This window comes from Amblyomma mixtum, chromosome 1, assembly GCF_055824585.1.
Source record: "Amblyomma mixtum isolate Tamu chromosome 1, ASM5582458v1, whole genome shotgun sequence".
In the NCBI taxonomy this organism is placed as follows: Eukaryota; Metazoa; Arthropoda; class Arachnida; order Ixodida; family Ixodidae; genus Amblyomma; species Amblyomma mixtum.
In genome coordinates, this window is record NC_143012.1 from 62368036 (window position 1) to 62386477 (window position 18442).

The following is an 18442-nucleotide window of genomic DNA, read 5'->3' on the forward strand; positions in this document are numbered from 1 at the left end:
GTAATGGCATGATTTTGTAGATCCCTGTAAAAGAGTTCCTTTTCGTGATGGCATGCTAGGTTACTATATTGTTGTGTAATCATCATCATCAGCCTGATTACGCCCACTGCAGGGCAAAGGCCTCTCTCTCCCATGTCTCTCCAATTAACCCTGTCCTTTGCCAGTTGCGGCCACCATATACCCGAAAACAATCTTATCCGCCCACCGACCTTTCTGCCGCCCACTGCCTGGAACCAGTCAGGAGGTCGCGATACATACAGCGTCCTGACTGGTCAGTCATAAAAATCGGCATTTTTATGTGTTGCTCTTGTAACGCCATTTTGTGCGAAAAACGTACGTTGAAGCGGCCAGCTGGTACGCTCTTCATACTGAGACATCGACGTGCACCCTCCTTCGTAGCCGCCATTTTCCTGTTTTCTTGTGTTTCATGGCATGCATGGCTGTAATACTTAGCAAAACTGTGCGTAGCCACCTTAACTACACACCTGGTTTGCAGCCTTTTTAAATCCGTTCAAATTTCCCATATTTAACTTGTAATTCCGTGTCTGGCACTACCAGACGGAGGACAAACACAGTGAAGGAACACATACTACATTGAACATTGTACGTGCTATACAAACAGTATTCTTAACGCTCACTTCACTTCTGTCAGGATTGAACCCTGTCTGAGCAAGTGTGTCTTTTGTTGCCTTTTTTTTCGCCGATGTAAAGTGCAAATAACCTAGCATCAATCTAACTTGGAGGTAAGCATCAACATCACCATCAGGTCCACCTTGAACCATTGTTTTGAACTCCACAGTTAGAAAACTTTACCACATGTTTAATGCACACTGGATTGAGCCTTGTTTCACAAAATGCTTTCTCATCCTGTGCAGTAATAACCAGGGTAATCATTGCTTTTTGTCCCCACTTTCTTCTAAAGCCCGGCCTGTTGTTTCGGCCTCCTTCGACAGTGAACCGGTCGTCGGAAGCGGCTTCGACGCAAAAAGCTCCCGGAACTGGCTGCGAGCAGTATCATCAGTGCACACCCACGACGGCAGGGGCACCGAACCGCGCACAATGATGTTCCTGAGTATGGCAAAGTCTTCGTTACTCTTGAGCAGGTTCCAGGAACCGGGTCCTTTCACGTACTCCAGCGGCGTCAGCGCGAGGAACCGCAGCTTGGGCAGGAACGGCCGCAGAACAGCATCCACCTCCACGGGCGTTTCGCCGCTGGACAGAGACTTGCGGCACTTCTCCTTCGCCCACCTCCGGATGGCCAGGAAGACGCAGCTCTCAGGCACTCCGCAAACGACGTTCAGGACAGCCTCCACGGTGGTGTCGTGTGAGTCGACGAACGACTCCGCGTTGAGCACCGCTAGGGCGTCGTTCCTGAGCATGCGCAGTGCGGCGTCGTCAATCCTCTCTGTGTCCGTGGTCGCCAGGCAGTCGATGAGCGGGCACACCCGGTTGGGAGTCAAGTGTTCCGCGATGTACTTGGAGCACACCGTTACCAGCTCCAGCACGAGGTACTTGTCTGCGGCTTCGCGGATGTAAATGGCCTCTTCGAAAGAGTCGGGCAAGCAGGCTCCACAGTAGATGTATCTGCGGAAGAACAGGCGAGGAATAAACAAAAAACACCATCTTGTATTAGCAGAAAAATACATCTTGACAACTGATTTCACATCTGTGTCCTCCTGTGCTTCAAAAGGCAGTAAGCGCAATATGAACTGGACGATACGTAAGGTGAAAGCCACAAAAGTATCGGAAGCCAATCCTGATGGCATCTATGTATGTATAGCCCCTCTTTCAATGGTGACAGAAAGACCGCAGCATCAGACAATACGTTGGTATTCTCTATGTTAATGCTGCCAGCACCAGCTCAATGCAGCTTAGTGCAAACACTGCTTAGACATTCACTAGTTATTCAATATGTCAGGCTGGGAAAAACCATCAGGCCATTGCAGAGAACAGGCATGTAGTTCTAAGCTGCAGCTGCAATGCACTTCAAATTAGGCTGTCTTAATACCCGGCATTACCATCCAGGATTGAGACATACCGTTTTGGGGCAGAAACTATGTTATTACACCGCAATATCACTCTGGAAAGCAGTATTTCAGCTCTTTGGGATAAGAGACAATGCACTACTGCTGCTACACATTGTAGTTTTGTTCAGGTAGGAATTTGGGGTCGATTTTACGTCCACAGCAGAAGCTCATGCAATCTTTGCGACCCTGGCCCAAAGTTACGACCCATGATAGAAAAATTAGCACCACACCCCCCCTGAATGGCAGTAAAGGCATCGAGAAATTTTACTTCAGCCCACATTCTACTTACTTCCAAAGCCATTATTGAAATTATTTATAGACACACATGGACAGATACTCACTTGAGTAGTCCAAAAAAGCCACACGGATGCAGGTCTGTGATATGGACCTTGTCCTTTTCAGGCAGGCTGCCAAAGAACATTGTGCCAAAAACTTCGTTCCTCATGGCCAGAAACTGCTTGTGAGCTCTGAAGCTCCTTGACACCGAGTACTTCTCCGACTGAACCACAAACTCCACATTCGAAAACACAGCACTGTCCAGGTACTTCTCCAGGTTGATCTGCAGATTCAGTTGTGCGCAACAAAAAACGTGTATTTGCCCTGTTAGCAACCTTTGCAACAGAGGAGAGCAGCGAGAAAAGTGAGGCTGCAGCAACTAACCAGGCTGTGATAGTTGAGGGTAAAGCAATAGGGGATATTCAAAATTCCGCAAGTGCGCTTTCCCGCATAACAATGTTGCCCCAAACAAGATGGCCGACTTCGCTATAAAGGAACTACGTGGGCTTCAGGACAGGCGCTAAAGGTGTGGATAGAATGTAAAAAACGTATTTTGGAAAAATCAAACAAAACATCAGTCTTTCTTGCTTTGTTTCAACTGGAAACGCATTGTCAGCCATCTTGTTTGGGGCAACATTGTTATGCGGGAAAGCGCACTTGCGGAATTTTGAATATCCCCTATTCACCTCCCACTTGACACATTAATTCCCTCACTAGAACACAGATTCAGCTCCTACTTTGCTACCCTTGCACTCGCCTTGTCGTTTACATGAAAAGGAGTTACTACATAATGTTAAAGTAGATACTCAAGCATGACAGGTGAAGCAGTGTCATATACAGGGTGTGTCAACTATGAGAACAAATAATAACTGCGCAAAAAGGACAGGACAAAAGAAAAAGAACCACACGGGACAAACGCATGCGTTTGTCCCATGTGGTTGTCTTTCTCTTGTCCTGTCCTTTTTGCGCAGTTATTATTTGTTCTCATAATGTCGTACCAACTAGCCCCTCACCGCACTCTTCTAGATGTGTCAACTAACTCGTGCAAGCATTCTTGCACACAAAAATAAACCAATATCCGAAATGCGTGAATAACCATTGAAGTGTCACATGCATTTCACTCACAAATATGATAGCATTTTTATTTATTAATCAACTAATTAGTCCAGATGCCTCATTAAAAATCTTGACTACATCAAAGAGTATACATGGTAAAGCTGCCATCCTGATGCCAACAACATTGATGCATTTGTGCTACTTCGCACCTCCTTAGATAATTCTAGGGCGTAAATCCCTTAACATGTCTTGTGTTACATGCAGGAAACCATTAATGAAAACTACAGCATGCAACAGTGAGGGTACAACTCTGAAAATAAAAAAGAAAACCACGAGCCTTTTTTGTGAGCAACAAGATCCTTTCTTTGCTATCCGTTTCTTCACTATCAAAATTTCTACAGAGACCGCATACTGAGGCCTGCTCAGCGAAGAAATGAATTTTGTACCAGTACACACACGGTTTGTGCGCAGGGAATTAAAGCTTCTTAGTGGCTATGAACCACTGAAAGACCAATGAAGAAAAGTAGCAAAAGTAGACCGATGTTTTCATCTGTCAGAAAAATTTGCCCTATACTACGTCCATTCTATTCCCGCTGCGATGACAACCATTGTACAACCCAATTATACTCTAATCCTCGTGAAGACTATTCCTGATTCAGGACACAGCTCCCGAACCCTGCAGGTGACTAAATGCATTGTCTACTGTAACCAACATAAGTAAAGCACAGTAGACCAAGAATTTACAGCATATTTTCTTACCAACTGAGGCATAGGAGGTGGCTTTGGTGGACTGGTACTCTCGGAAGGCGGCGCATTAAACCTGAAAGGCACTTTGGGATCAAGAGATCCTGGGTGAGAAAATGAGAGAGGAAGAACATTGGAAAACTAGAATTTATACTTTAACTCCACAAGTAGGTTGTGCTATTCCTAGACCAATGAGCATCTGAGTAAGCAGTGTGCACTATATTCACCTAAACACAAACTCTTCTCCGGCCGTGGCGGTCGAATTTCTATGGAGGCGAAATTCTAGAGGCCCGTGTACTGTGCGATGTCAGTGCACGTTAAAGAACCCCCGATGGTTTAAATTTCCAGAGCCCTCCACTACGGTGGCTCTCATAGCCTGAGTCGCTTTGGGACGTTAAACCCCATAAACCAAACCGAACCATTTTCCTACTCCACTTCACATGGTAAAAAATAAGGAGGGGGATCCTTGGAACTAAGTCACTCTCAGCAACAATACTGTCCAATAAGAAAAGCAGTAAGTGGGGCAAACTGCCATCATAATGAGAAACGCACAACCAATGAGCATGGAAGACAAGGACACCGCAAGCACAAAGTCACGAATGAGGTTTCAGTGAAATCCAGTCAATCAGTGCTAACAAATATGAATGCACACGCCACGTAAACTTTCTCACTGGGGTGGCAATGATATGCCAAAGTAGTACAGCACTCAGAAATTGAAGGTCTTTTGCGTCAACAGCTAAGGCTGGTGACCTAATAAAAGAGCCATTCACTTCATGAATCTAAAAAGCATCAACAGCTCAGGTTACACTCATGACAACCACTTCATAGTGTGCAGAACTGTACATGATGCGACTCAGTGCGGCTCCGGTTAGCTTAGCTCAACGCATTTGTGTAACACAATAAATGCTGCCGCACACAACCACTGACGTTGCAGGTTCTGGAATGCCCGATGAGCAAAACACCAGCAGGGGCATCAAGCGTGCTTCATTACTTTGCCTGCCAAGCAAGGAGTGGCAGGAGCATGATGCATGGTTAACAAGCATGGGAGAAAGCAGTCTCCATCTTGCACTTTCCCATCATGCCTGCACTGGGCACGAGTCGAAAAACCTGCCAGCCTCCCGGGCAGTCCTGCTCATAAGCTCACAAGTGTGTAGCCATTTGGCTCAGACCCAACAAAGAGCTAATGCTGAATCCTGTGCTTGGGCTTGGCCTCTACAAGAAAACACTGACAAGAAATAACCTACCAGTGCAGCCTGACTACACGTTTCCATTCATGTCCCTTTAAAGGGCCCGTGAAACAGTTTTGAACTAGCTATAAAATGAGTGCATTACGTAGAGTAAAGACCACTGAGTACTAATACACAGGTCCTCAAAAGCACAGCAAGAATTTACAATTAAATTTTGTAAGTTCTAATCCCCGTGCCTTGTGCTGACGTCCGCTGACAATCTTTTGCACAAATCCTGCAATGCGACATCGTGAGAGAGGTGGTCATTGGATAGCCAAAAAATTTGCTGGTGGTTTAGCTCCGGTTAAACCTAGAGTGTACACAATAGCTTCATACACATACACTTCGCACCCTTTGTTTATAAAGTGGCCAAGCAACGATGTGCACCTGCAGCTACTGCGCATGCGTAATGCGTGCAGCAAGGCTGCACAGTCGGCAGCCGTGCAGCGGAGAAGCCGGCGGCAGAAGACCTGTTGTGGGTCGCATGCGCAGTAGTGGCTTCAGCTCGGCCCGGTGATTTTGGCTTTACATGACGCAGTGAAGCTGTCGCTTCAATACTGCGATGATGTTCATAGACGAAGCAGGCAAACGAGGCGTGGAGCAGTAGCTGCTGTAGACAGCAGCCTGTCACTCCTTTCCAGGCTTGTACCGCGACAGGGAAGCGAGTCGCCAGAAAAAGTAAACTACCAAGCCAGGCAACGCTTTCGTGGGCAGAACGTGATCCCCACCCGTTAATTTTTTTTTTCTGGCTTGCTCGGGTATATGAGTTCAGAGGGGAAAAAAAAGGAGGGTTATTGTTAATCACTATCGTCCTTAGTCGCCGACATCTCTGGAGCTACATAAGCTAGGCTGAAAAATTTTGCAAGATGATAATGGCCAATCACACATCTATCAGTATTTCGCTTTTCTTGCTCCTGATGCCAAGTGTTTCAAGGGTCATTTAAAACCCACCAGCCTTGTTCAGTTTGCACTCTCACACTTCAAAAGGCACAAACTGGTAACATCAATGCACAGTACCTAAAGTAAGCGGCCAAAAAAGGTTCATCAGCATGAACCCCCAACCCTACATGCAGGTTCAACTGTACCCACGATTTCATCTACTTTATGAATCAACCTCATGGCAGACCCCTGTGACAGCTTGTCTTTAATGCCTCGAGCTTCATCAATTTATCACACGCTTTTTGTTTTTCTCTTCCAGTGAAATTTATCGCTTGAAACCTGAAAGCAGGAGAACGGGCTGCTTCCGGAAGAAATGGCAGCTGGCCAAAAGACACCTGTCGTGACAGCCTGGCAAAAAAAACAAGCCCCCATTCCAACCCCACTTCGTCTTACCTGAGGATGCAAAGTGAAAGTTCGCAGATACGAATGAGGGCAATGCAATGATACGGCCACTATCCCTTGCGTTCGGCTTAGTAGGTGGCATTTCAGAAGCAGGATGTCGTGCTTTCAAAACGAAGTGTTCCCGAGTCATTCAAATCTTGCTGTTGTGCTTGGCTGCTAACGCAGATGGACCTACACATAAAATATCAACACAAAATATTAAACTGCATTGTCTCACCTGATAGGATCTGGCATGCGGCTTGGCCCCTTCCGCTTCAGGCTACATCAATTTCCGGCCTCAAACTGGCTTTGCCAGATCCCTCCCAGGCTGACCCATCGACGCCTCGGGGCTCCCAACACCCCACCCGCTTCACTTTGATGCCCTTTTGATGGTTTATGGGGGTTTAACGTCCCAAAGCGACTGAGGCTATGAGGGATGCCGTAGCGGAGGGCTCCGGAAATTTCGATCGCCAGGGGTTCTTTAATGTGCACTGACATCGCACAGTACACGGGCCTCTAGAAATCCGCCTCCATCGAAATTCGACCGCCGCGGTCGGGATCGAAACCACATCTTTCGGGTCAGCAGCCGAGCACCATAACCACCGAGCCACCGCAGCGGGTCTGACGCACTTTTGAGGTTACGTGAGTCTTTCTAAGGCACTGTCACATCTCGGTCTATCCCCTGCTTGTGCAGCGACTCTGCTGCGACTCCCAAGCGAAGTAAGTCGTTTACACGGCTTTGACAAGAGATAAAATTAGCAGACAAGTATGTTTCTCGGTAATGCGATTTTTGAGGGCAGCTACTGAGGTACTCGAACTGTAAGCGAACGCGTACGAAACATGCAGTGCCGAACGAGGGCGGCTCTGGGTTTCAACTTGGTCAGCGCGCACAGCATTTTGCTGCCGATGAGACTCGACTTGGGCGAACGGCCGGCGCGCTTGCAGCGTGCGTTACTCTGGCGCCATCTCTGGCGAAAGATGCATACCTTACCGAATCGGCGAATAGACTACGTCACGCTCTGTTTGGTGCCGCGGGTCGACATCGCATCGCAAAGAGGGCGCATAAATTGCAGTTGCGTCGGAGAGAGCAGCACAAGAAAGAGGCACCAGCACTGTAGAGAAAGGCGGAACGCCTGTGTCCTCTGAGACGACCACAGTAGCGGCAGCAGCACCGGGTATGTCCAAGGGTCCGTCACTGAAGGGCGATAACTCAAGCTGAGCACAGGCGCAGTCAATGACGGCGTGATGTGTGGAGAGGCAAGACATATCGGTCTAACGCTATCAGTTAGGTCGGCTCTTGAGGACCACATAAGATGCTGCGAGGGATTCGTTTTTGTAAGCGCGTCAATCCCCCCCCCCACCACCACTACCTCCCCCTTCCTCTGACCTCCTCTTGTCCGTCAAGAGCGGCTACAAACGATGGAAAGCGCTCGGGCTTGAAGAAGCACGCGTGCCAAAGTAAATAGCGAGATGGCGGAGCGCCCGCTGTTGGTTGCACGCCCCAGTGACCACGCTGCGGCTCAAGCACATGGCGACAGGAAAAAGTCTCAACCAGGGATGACGTCGTGAGATGAGCGGGCGAGGACGATGAACGTCTGGAACGTGTATGGAACGTCCTCGATAAGCGGGCGGGTGGTGCAGGCGGCTAATGGTCGAATGTCCTGAGCGCTGGCGGTGCGAACAGAAACGGCAGGAAGGGGCGTCGTCACTTTTTTGAGTCTGTGACAGAGGGTGTGCCTGAGAACGGAAACGGCTAGTATCAACAAGTGCTTCGATGGCGACTCCCTCAACGAACACGGTAATGGCGGGCACGGAAACAGGCAGGTCTTGAGTCGCTGGCGGTGCAGTTCTTGCCTCCGGAACTGCGGCCGTTAGTTTTCCGCGTGGAAGGCGGGTTGGCGGCGGAGCATCGGAGAACGGGAACGGAGGCCAGGAGACGGAGAGCGGTGGAAGCAGAGACGGTAACTAGGAGAAGAGGAATCCGGAGGCGGCCCATGTGACGCAAGCAAGCGGGAATGCTTCCCCCAGACTCGTCCCGTCCGGCCTCAGGAGTTTCTCCCCTGCCCTAGAGTGGGCGAACATTCGCTCGTAACCCTGCTGGTGAGTTGGGTTACGGCTCCCCAGCAGTACCAGCGGCAATAAATGCCTTTTGGTGCCAGCCAGTGTCGCTCCTTTGTTCCCATAGAGCACGGCCCGCCGTGCTCCGCTCCGTAGCACGCGCGATCACGGGGTGGGGTCGGCAATTTGAATGGCCAGCCGCCAATAAGCGGGAAAAACGCATTTATCCCCGTATCGCAATCCTACAGCTTATACAAATTGTTTGGCAAGTCATCAGAACCCCAAGCCTTGGCAACATTCCGATTCTGCAACAAAGACAGTATACTACTGGTGCTTCCATAACGCTAAACTCGGCCTGGAAATCTAAGCTATTCATACATCCTGTAACACTGCAGAGTTTAAAACAGAACTAACAATCATTAAAGAGCCGAGTTTTTTCGGCAACATCATCAACAAAACTAATGCAAGACACAAGGGGTGGTATAGCTACTGTTTTTGGTGTAGCTACTTCTGTTTTACATGCTTCCAGAATTCCTTTAGATCATCTTTTAACCTCTACTTCACTGAAACACTGCATGACTGTTTCACTGCTGTCACAGATACTTTCATTTTGTCTGATTTCTTAAAGCTCCAACTAATTTTCCTTTCTCCGTCTGTTTTCATTTAAATGCACCTTAAACTCAGTGCCTTTTGCACGGAAGACTACAAGCTCCCGAGTAAACTAAGGTTTGCTTTTACTTCTCCTTTTTGTCAATATCCATGACAGAGCAAGGTGTTGCTTCAGTTCAAACATCTTTTCCTCGAATATAAAGTTGCTCTGGGCATATGTTTCAAAAACCATTAGGTACTCACTCATTCACCTCCTCATTTATCAAGCTCACAGGTGCTCTCTTGCAGTTATATACTTATCTGCTTATGGTTCTGATGCTTCTCAAGTGTTCAACCTTCATTTCAGAAAGTACTGCATTGTGATCGCTTATTCCAGGGAGCACAAGTGAAGCGGACGAATTCAGGTTGATCAGTGAAAAACAAATCTGAAATCCAATTTCCACGTGTCAGCTCCAAGGAGGTTTGACACAACGCAAAAAGTTCAGCCAAGCTGATCAATTCTTGGCTTTACTGGCCCATGGTAGAAAAAAACGAAGTCCAATCAATACGAGGCAGACTGAAGTCCCCTCCAATCACCATGACGTCTGTTTCGCATTGCATCAACTGTCACTGCCAACTGCATCAGCACATCAACAGATGAATCAGTTGTACAACATGAACTGGTGGGCGAGTTGGTCTGACATACCTAGTGAAGCAGCGCAATGGCACAGGGCCAAGAGTTATTATTCAGCATCGGTCTACGTCATACAACTTCACACTGGCTGGCGTCAGCATTTATCTTTTAAGAAGAAATCCTAGTATTCTCAAGAGTGAATATACCTCCAGGCAAGTATCTATTCTTACTGCAACTTTTAAAGTGGTCTCAGAATACCTCACCACTGACAACATCATTAGCTAAGTATGGTAAGGTACCAAGAATAATGGACAGCTTACCATTATCAACTAGCACTCCAAACTCATCAACCTTGTTTGTGATGCTACATCAACTCCAGACAGCCCCTGCAGCAGATACATTAGAGTTTTCTATTCTTCAACAAATCGGGAGATACCCTCTTGGAAGTACGGCCGCACAGATCTTGTGTCCGGATCACAACGGAAACTGACCATGCAGGACCACCATAAACAGTGGAGGCCGGTCAGCATAATAAAGTCAAATGGAAGCCTATAGTCATTTCAATCACTAAGTCCTGTCCTGTTATTTGTTACTGCCTTTGAATAAAAGGGGCTTTACTTGAAAATTAATTATAGTGCCACTTGGCACGACACTGCAAAATCAAAAAGGTGAGGCGACTACTGCGTTTGGCACAGTGGGGCGCTGCTTGCACCGAAGCACAGCACACTGTCAACTGCGTTCGCCTGTTGCAATCGTAGACGCTCCTCTAATGGTGGTTCGTACTTTATCATCATGACACTTTAGTGCGTTTCAACCAGGTTTCAAGGAACATCCAGAGAGAGGTTTCAAGGAACAGCCAGATAAAACTAACTAACAAAGCGGCAAACATCCATCAAAGGAGGCCCTTCAGCCAGTGGTGTCGATTGGTTGTCATGACTCATGACAAAGCAGTTAGTCCTATTTCACGAAGGCGCCTGCCATTCACCTGCGATGTGCTAGCAGATTAACTGCGATGTCATGACAAACTGTCATGACAGGCAGTTCACTGCTTTGTTCTTGAGCTGTATCTAACTACTGCTAACAGAGAGTTAGCCTAGCAAGCTCATTTATTAAGGTGAATTGCCATTACACCTATATGTTACATGGAGTTCACAAATACACATGCTTCAATGGAGGGCAACATTTGAAACTGGTTTGGTTTGGTTTGGTTTATGGAGTTTAACGTCCCAAAGCGACTAAGGCTATGAGAGACACCGTAGTGGAGTGCTCCGGAAATTTCGACCACCTGGGGTTCTTTAACGTGCACTGACATCGCACAGTACACGGGCCTCTAGAATTTCTCCTCCAAAGAAATTCTAGAGGCCCGTGTACTGTGCGATGTCAGTGCACGTTAAAGAACCCCAGTGAACTCCATAATATCACAGAATTGCACTTTAGAAAGTCTTGTAAGTTGCATTAGTCTCGAATCAACACACGTCTTCAAAACTGCAACTGCAACATGCAGTATAAAGTGAATAATTAACAAATTTTGGTTAATTAGTCACATTACCCCAACCATTATCTCGTTTTCTTGTGTCCACCGAGCCCAAAACATACTCAGTGAAGGTAGCTGCATCCATACGACAATAAACATAATTTTATAAAGCTGTAAAGATTTTAAAAAATCACCCTGTATATACTAAAGAGCCCCTCATCAAAGCTTGTCAAAGCGATGTTGCCCAGCATAGAAATCTTGTCAACTTCCACCTCAAAATAAAATAACGAATTAAAATTTAAAATCACTGCGCTCATCAAGTACTGTGTCCACAAATGTGTAGTACATTAAGTTGGCACTCACAATTCATGTGCTGACATTCCGGAAACACTTCACATGCACTGACCACATTTACAGATGCCACTTATGAAACCTGTGGTCCACTCTCTATGTGGTCCACGGTGAATAATCCTAAAAAATGCGCATAAGATATACAGTGTTTGCCAAAAATATACAGCCCACAGGATTTGCTTCTGAGCAGAGTAGCGGGCCTCTCTCGCACATTTGGCACTCCTCAGCTTTGGAGGTGTGAAGATGAGTTCCCCTCACAATGCAAAAGGAGAAACACAACAAAGCTCCGAAGCAAACATGGTGGGCTGTGTATTTTGGGCAAAGATTGTATGTGTCGATGTTTTATGGAGCGGCCAATTACTTTTGTCATTCTCTGTGAACAATGCTATGCAGGTTTCTACAATGCATGTATTTGTCTGCATTCGGCGTTCAACACCCTGCAAGCACTGCAGTGGATTTCAATGTCCTTGCTGGCACAAAAGCATATTACTGAGGCATGCCAATTCCTGCATTGCATAAGGTGTGAAATTGAGTTCATTGCTTGATTCCTGAAAAAAATAAAATAAACAAAACAGCCCGCTTTCTCTCTTGGGGGGGGGGGGGGGAATGACTCGCGAGGATACACCGGCACTGGCGTCGTGCACTTTCTCGGGGCCACGTACGTTTGTTACCGCATTTTGGGGCAAGCTTTTAGAGCGAACTTCCACTCACCACTTTTCCCAGCTGTGAAGCAGCATGTAAGGTAACAATGAAGACGCCCAAGGACTCTGGTTACGAGTTGCAAACAGCGGTGTTTCACACGTGGGCTTCTTATGACGTTGAATCCAACAACTTCGGTGCGGAAACGCAGTAAGTACAGAACTTTTATTCCCTCTTTAGGGTCAAATAACTTCACAGTAGTCATGTTGATTTCTGACAGTAACATCGTCCACCCACAGCGACAGCTCTACAAGTTGAAAGCGTACCATTTTGAAAGCCTTTGCATAATTGGTCAGTCAACAAGTACAGTTCATATGTTAAACAAGCCCGTGTTTGGTTTGGTTTATTAGGGTTTAACGTCCCAAACGACTCAGGCTATGAGGGGCGCCGTAGTGAAGGGCTCCGGAAATTTCGACCACCTGGGGTTCTTCAACGTGCATTGACATCGCACAGCACACGGACCTCTAGAATTTCACCTTCATCGAAATTCAGCCACCGCGGCCGGGATCGAACCCGCGTCTTTCGAGTCAGCAGCCCAGCGCCGTAACCACTGAGCCACCGCGGCGGGGCTAAACAAGCCCGTGTGAACGATTGCTACACAGTACAAAGGCAGGCCTAATGCAAGGAGGATAAAGAAGTTTTGAACTAGTTGATAATCCATTTCTATTTCTAAAAGATCAAGACCACAAAACACGGTAAAATCGCAAGAAAGTTGGCAGACAAACGAAATATCCGCAGCGTTTGCATTCGTCTGCATTCTCGCGTTTCCGACCTTGTTTAGCGCAGTATACCGTTCGTAAAAAAAAATAAAAAAAAAACGAGAAAATAAAAGCTGACATTTCGTAGTTTGACTTACAACAACAAACCTAGCGCCTAGACTTATTTTGGAGCGCCCTCATGGAAGGTAGTTTTCCTTATTTTGTGTGAGTTGCTAGGAGCAGCGCTTTCGAAAGATAGCGGAGCCTCTATTTTAACTCCGGTAAAAGGCACTAAACTCTTACCAGTTGCTGACAGCGTCTGGACCTTCAGGACCTCGTGCACGAGAATTCCCTTTGAACGAAACACGGCCTATGTCAACAACAACGCGCGCTTCTATCGGATTTGGCTTTTTCAAGTTTTGGCTACCGGCGACTTCGTGCATTCTACTGATGTCTACACCGATCAATTTTCTTGCTCTACAATGACGGTTAACTTTCGGTTTCGGCATTAACCACACCGTTATATTCGCAAGAATTTGTTTTGCACAAGTAGGCGAAGCGTACGTATTCACCACAACAGATACGATTACTTGCAAAGGCAAGCACCACAAAAAGACGTTTTAGAGTTTTTCATGTTTCTTTCGTTCCGTAGCCGCAACGTTTTTACAGCTGCACATGCGAACTTTCTATTCATCCGACAAACAAATGTGAAACTCTACACGGCTTTAGCAAGGAAATGTGCTATAATTATTTCAAGATACGTCTGTAAGAGCGCCAGCCATATTTCGCTCATAATAGTGATGCGGGTAGACGACGACGACAAAGAGCGATGGCACGAGTGCGCAGAGTAGAAGACGACAACGAAGTTCGGACTGTGTTCTCGGTGGTGCCGCTCGCAGCTGTTCTTGTCTATTTGTAAATATCTGTAAATATATTCTTTTCCGCAACACATTTGGTGGAGGTGCGGATTTCCCCTACGTCTACCGACGACGGAGCTCCGCAGCGGCCGCCAATTGCCTTCACTCATCATGACCCAAGACGCCGCCCAGCAAACGTCAGCCCCGGCCATGACATCACTCGTTCTTTCTCCCCCTCGTGATCCTGGGACATTTTCTGGTACCGACAACACTGACATCGACGACTGGATCAACATGTACGAGCGAGTGAGTACCTACAACCGCTGGGATCCGACCCTTATGCTCGCAAATGTATTATTCTATCTAAAAGACACCGCCCGGGTCTGGTATGAGACGCACGAAGACCATCTGACCAGCTGGGACGTGTGCAAAGAGAAACTCCGCGAATTGTTTGGACGGCCGCTCGGCCGAACGCTTGCCGCTAAGAAGGACCTCGCCTCCCGAGCCCAAATATCTACGGAGTCCTATGTGTCGTACATTCAAGATGTGCTGGCCCTCTGTCACAAAGTCGACGCCACCATGCCCGAGTCTGACAAAGTCGGCCACGTGTTGAAGGGAATCGCCGACGATGCCTTCAACTTGCTCGTATACAAGAACTGCACTACAGTCGACGGAATTAAGGAATGTCGACGCTTCGAGGAAGCCAAAAGCAGGCGTATTAGCCAGCCGTACACACGCCTCCCTAACACGGCTGCGACTTCTTCATGTGAAGACCTGCGACACCGGGAAACTCCAGCGCCCTCAGAAAATGTGACCCGCATTATCCGACGCGAGCTCGAAGCTATGTCCCCTGCCCCCCAGCATCTACGTGATGGCGACACCCGCTTACCTACCATCTCTCTGGTACAAGCTGTCGTCCGCCAAGAGCTTGCCAACCTTGGTTTCCAGCCCGTCAGCCCTGTACGGTCTTCACCACCACCCGAAATCACTGCGATTGCTCCTGGACGACCTTCGTACTTCACTCCACGTCGCCGAAACCCTAACGACTGGCGGACAACCGACGACAGGCCCATTTGTTTCCATTGCCACCGCATTGGCCACATCTCCCGCCACTGTCGAAATTATTGGTCCCGTCGCAGCACATACCGTCCTCTCAGCTCCCACCGCGACGACGAACAGCCCAGCCACTACACGCCCCCTCCAGCCCAGCACAGTGCTACAGTTGACGGCCAGATTCCCCGCTCCAGCCGCTCCCCGTCCCCCCTGCGTCGCCAGTCTCGTTCGCCCCAACGCCGTCGCTCCTCTCCTGGCCCCTACGGACGCTCGCAAGCGGAAAACTAGACGCTGCAGTGTCTGGAGGTGATGCTGCAGTACAGCCCCGGTCCCAAAATCCTCGATTAGCCCTTCGCGCACACCATAATTTGCTCGCCATTCATGTCGATGGAGTGCCTGTGAGAGCCCTGATCGATACAGGCGCGTACGTATCCGTCATGAGTTCAGCCCTACGACGCCGCCTCCGAAAAGTACTGACCCCTGCACCCAAAGCTGTTCTCCGCGTTGCCGACGGCGGAACTGCTCATGTTGTTGGACTATGCACAGCCCGTGTGACCATATCCGGCCGCCATACGTCCGTTCTGTTCTCTGTTCTGGACCAGTGCCCTCATGAAGTCATTCTTGGCCTCGACTTCCTGTCTGAGCATTCAGCCCTCATTGACTGCGCCACTAATGTCGTTCAGCTTGACCTTCCTCTTTCTGCTGAGTCGCCGTCCCCAGTTATACACCGTCTTTGTGCTGTCGACTTTGTCCGTCTACCGCCTCAAGCCGCAACTTACATTTCTTTCTCATCTGTTCCCCCTGTACCTGATGGTCACTACGTAGTCACTCCGGAACTTGACGTCGCCCTGACGCGCAGCATTGCGCTTCCACACATTGTATTTACAATGTCGGCCAACCGAGCGTGCCTTCCGGTCCTGAACTTCTGTTCATCCATCCAACCGCTCCCGCAAGGTATCTCACTCGCCACGCTGTGCCCTGCTGCCGAATGTGTGATATCAGTGGTGGACAGCTGCTTGCCTTCCACTCAGCAATGCCGGTTGCCTGCGGCCCCATCAACAGCGAACCCAACGGACGACTACGCCGACATGATCGCTTCTGACCTACCGCCGATGCAAGCTCGCGATCTTAGGTGCCTCTTATCATCTTTCCGCGACATATTCGACTTTGATAGCCGTGTTTTGGCTCGGACCTCTGTGGTGACGCATCACATCAACACCGGTGATTCCGCTCCTCTCCGAAGACGTCCGTGCCGAGTGTCCAGCGCCGAACGCACCGTCATAAATCAAGAGGTGGACAAGATGCTCGCAAAAGACATCATCGAGCCCTCGTCAAGTCCTTGGGCTTCACCAGTAGTCCTGGTGAAAAAGAAGGATGGCAGCTGGCGCTTCTGCGTTGATTATCGGCACCTCAACCGCATCACAAAAAAAGACGTATATCCACTCCCAAGGATCGATGATGCCTTAGATGGCCTCCACGGCGCCAAATATTTCTCTTCAATTGATCTTCGATCGGGGTACTGGCAAATTGCCGTTGATGAAAAGGACCGCGAGAAGACCGCCTTCGTGACGCCTGATGGCTTATACCAGTTTAAAGTCATGCCGTTCGGCCTCTGTAACGCCCCGGCTACCTTCGAACGAATGATGGACTCCCTTCTTCGTGGCTTTAAATGGTCCACCTGCCTCTGTTACCTAGACGATGTTGTGGTTTTCTCGCCTACTTTTGCCACGCACCTCGAGCGCCTCTCTAATATTCTGACAGTGTTTCGTAACGCCGGACTTCAGCTGAACTCATCGAAATGCAAGTTCGGTCGTCGCCAACTCACTATTCTCGGACACCTCGTTGACGCTTCTGGTGTACGCCCAGATCCCATCAAAATTCAAGCTGTGAAGGACTTTCCTCTTCCAAGGTCGTCGAAAGATGTACGCAGCTTTGTCGGCTTGTGCTCATATTTTCGCCGTTTTATCAAAGATTTCGCCGGCATCGCTCGTCCCCTCACCGATCTTCTGAAGAACGACACCCCCTTTACCTGGGGCCCTGCTCAAGAGAACTCATTTTCATCTCTCGTCCATTTGCTGACCACTCCGCCCATCTTAGCACATTTTGACCCGTCGTCTCCCACAGAGGTTCGCACCGACGCCTCCGGATATGGCATCGGCGCCGTCCTAGCCCAACGTCAACAGGGTCAAGATCGAGTCATCGCTTATGCCAGCCGCCTACTTTCAGCCGCAGAGCAAAATTACACCATTACTGAGCGCGAGTGTCTTGCCCTTGTCTGGGCAGTAGCTAAATTCAGACCCTACCTGTTCGGCCGTTCATTCGCTGTTGTCACTGATCACCACGCTCTCTGTTGGTTGTCTTCACTAAAAGATCCCACCGGTCGCCTTGGTCGCTGGGCATTGCGCCTCCAAGAATACTCATACTCCGTCGTGTACAAGTCAGGGCGCCATCACCAGGACGCTGACTGCTTATCCCGATACCCTGTGGAACCACCTGACCTAGAGGACGCAGAGACCCTGCCCTGCCTCTTAGCTATCTCCGATCTTGCTGATATTGCTAACGAACAGCGTCACGACTCATCTTTACGACCTATCTTTGATGGCATCCGTTCTGCAAACCGATCTCCGTCTCTGAACCTTTATGTGCTCCAGAACGGCATTTTGTATCGCCGAAACCTACGCTCCGATGGCCCTCCGCTCCTGCTCGTGATACCCCAACGTCTACGCTCTTCTGTCCTTGCAGAACTGCACGATCTGCCGACAGCCGGTCACCTTGGCGTGTCCCGCACGTACGCTCGGGTGCGGCATCGCTTCTTTTGGCCTGGTCTCTATCGTTCCGTCAAGCGTTACGTGGCCGCTTGCGACCTGTGTCAACGTCGGAAACGGCCCTCCACTCTGCCTGCCGGTCTTCTGCAACCCATCGACATACCTCCTGAACCTTTTCACCGTGTTGGCCTCGACCTTCTTGGCCCTTTTCCGACGTCCCTCTCCGGCAACAAGTGGATCGCTGTCGCAACTGATTATACGACTCGGTACGCCATCACGCGTGCTTTGCCGTCCAGCTGCGCTACCGATGTTGCCGATTTTCTTCTGCAAGACGTCATCCTTCACCACGGCGCCCCTCGTCAACTGCTCACCGACCGCGGTCGTTATTTTCTATCCAGAGTAGTTCACGACATTCTTCGTTCGTGTGACACACAGCACCAGCTCGCGACAGCTTACCACCCACAAACCAATGGGCTTACGGAAAGGTTCAACCGCACGCTCACCGACATGTTAGCCATGTACGTATCGCCAGACCACCGAGATTGGGACGCAGCCTTGCCTTATGTGACATTTGCATATAACTCTTCCCTTCATGACAGAACAGGCTATTCTCCTT

At 48.9% G+C, this 18442-nt stretch overlaps 1 protein-coding gene across 2 annotated transcripts; it reads right to left on the reverse strand.

The window, feature by feature from the left end:
• Positions 1 to 797: 797 nt before the first annotated feature.
• On the reverse strand, positions 798 to 13502 carry LOC149366476 (BTB/POZ domain-containing protein 6-B-like). 2 transcript variants are annotated; one of them, XM_089560018.1, is made up of 4 exons: positions 13455 to 13502; positions 4119 to 4207; positions 2369 to 2586; positions 798 to 1584 (listed from the first exon to the last, which is right to left on the reverse strand). In XM_089560018.1, exons 2-4 carry the CDS (start codon positions 4128 to 4130, stop codon positions 891 to 893), a joined length of 924 nt encoding a protein of 307 aa, XP_089416144.1. In that variant the 5' UTR covers positions 4131 to 4207; positions 13455 to 13502; the 3' UTR covers positions 798 to 890. The 2 variants fall into 2 exon arrangements, with proteins under 2 accessions (XP_089416144.1, XP_089416079.1); XM_089559953.1 differs by lacking the exon at positions 13455 to 13502 and adding an exon at positions 6662 to 6800.
• Positions 13503 to 18442: the final 4940 nt, after the last annotated feature.

Bases quoted from the DNA above. Each gene is read 5' to 3' on its own strand.
- LOC149366476 (XM_089559953.1), bottom strand. From the start codon at position 6,800: ATGACTCGGGAACACTTCGTTTTGAAAGCACGACATCCTGCTTCTGAA. The intron at 2,587-4,118 runs GTAAGAAAATAT...CTGAATCTGCAG, and splicing joins CACCTCCTATGCCTCAGTTG to ATCAACCTGGAGAAGTACCT. The intron at 1,585-2,368 runs GTGAGTATCTGT...GTTCTTCCGCAG, and splicing joins GGCTTTTTTGGACTACTCAA to ATACATCTACTGTGGAGCCT.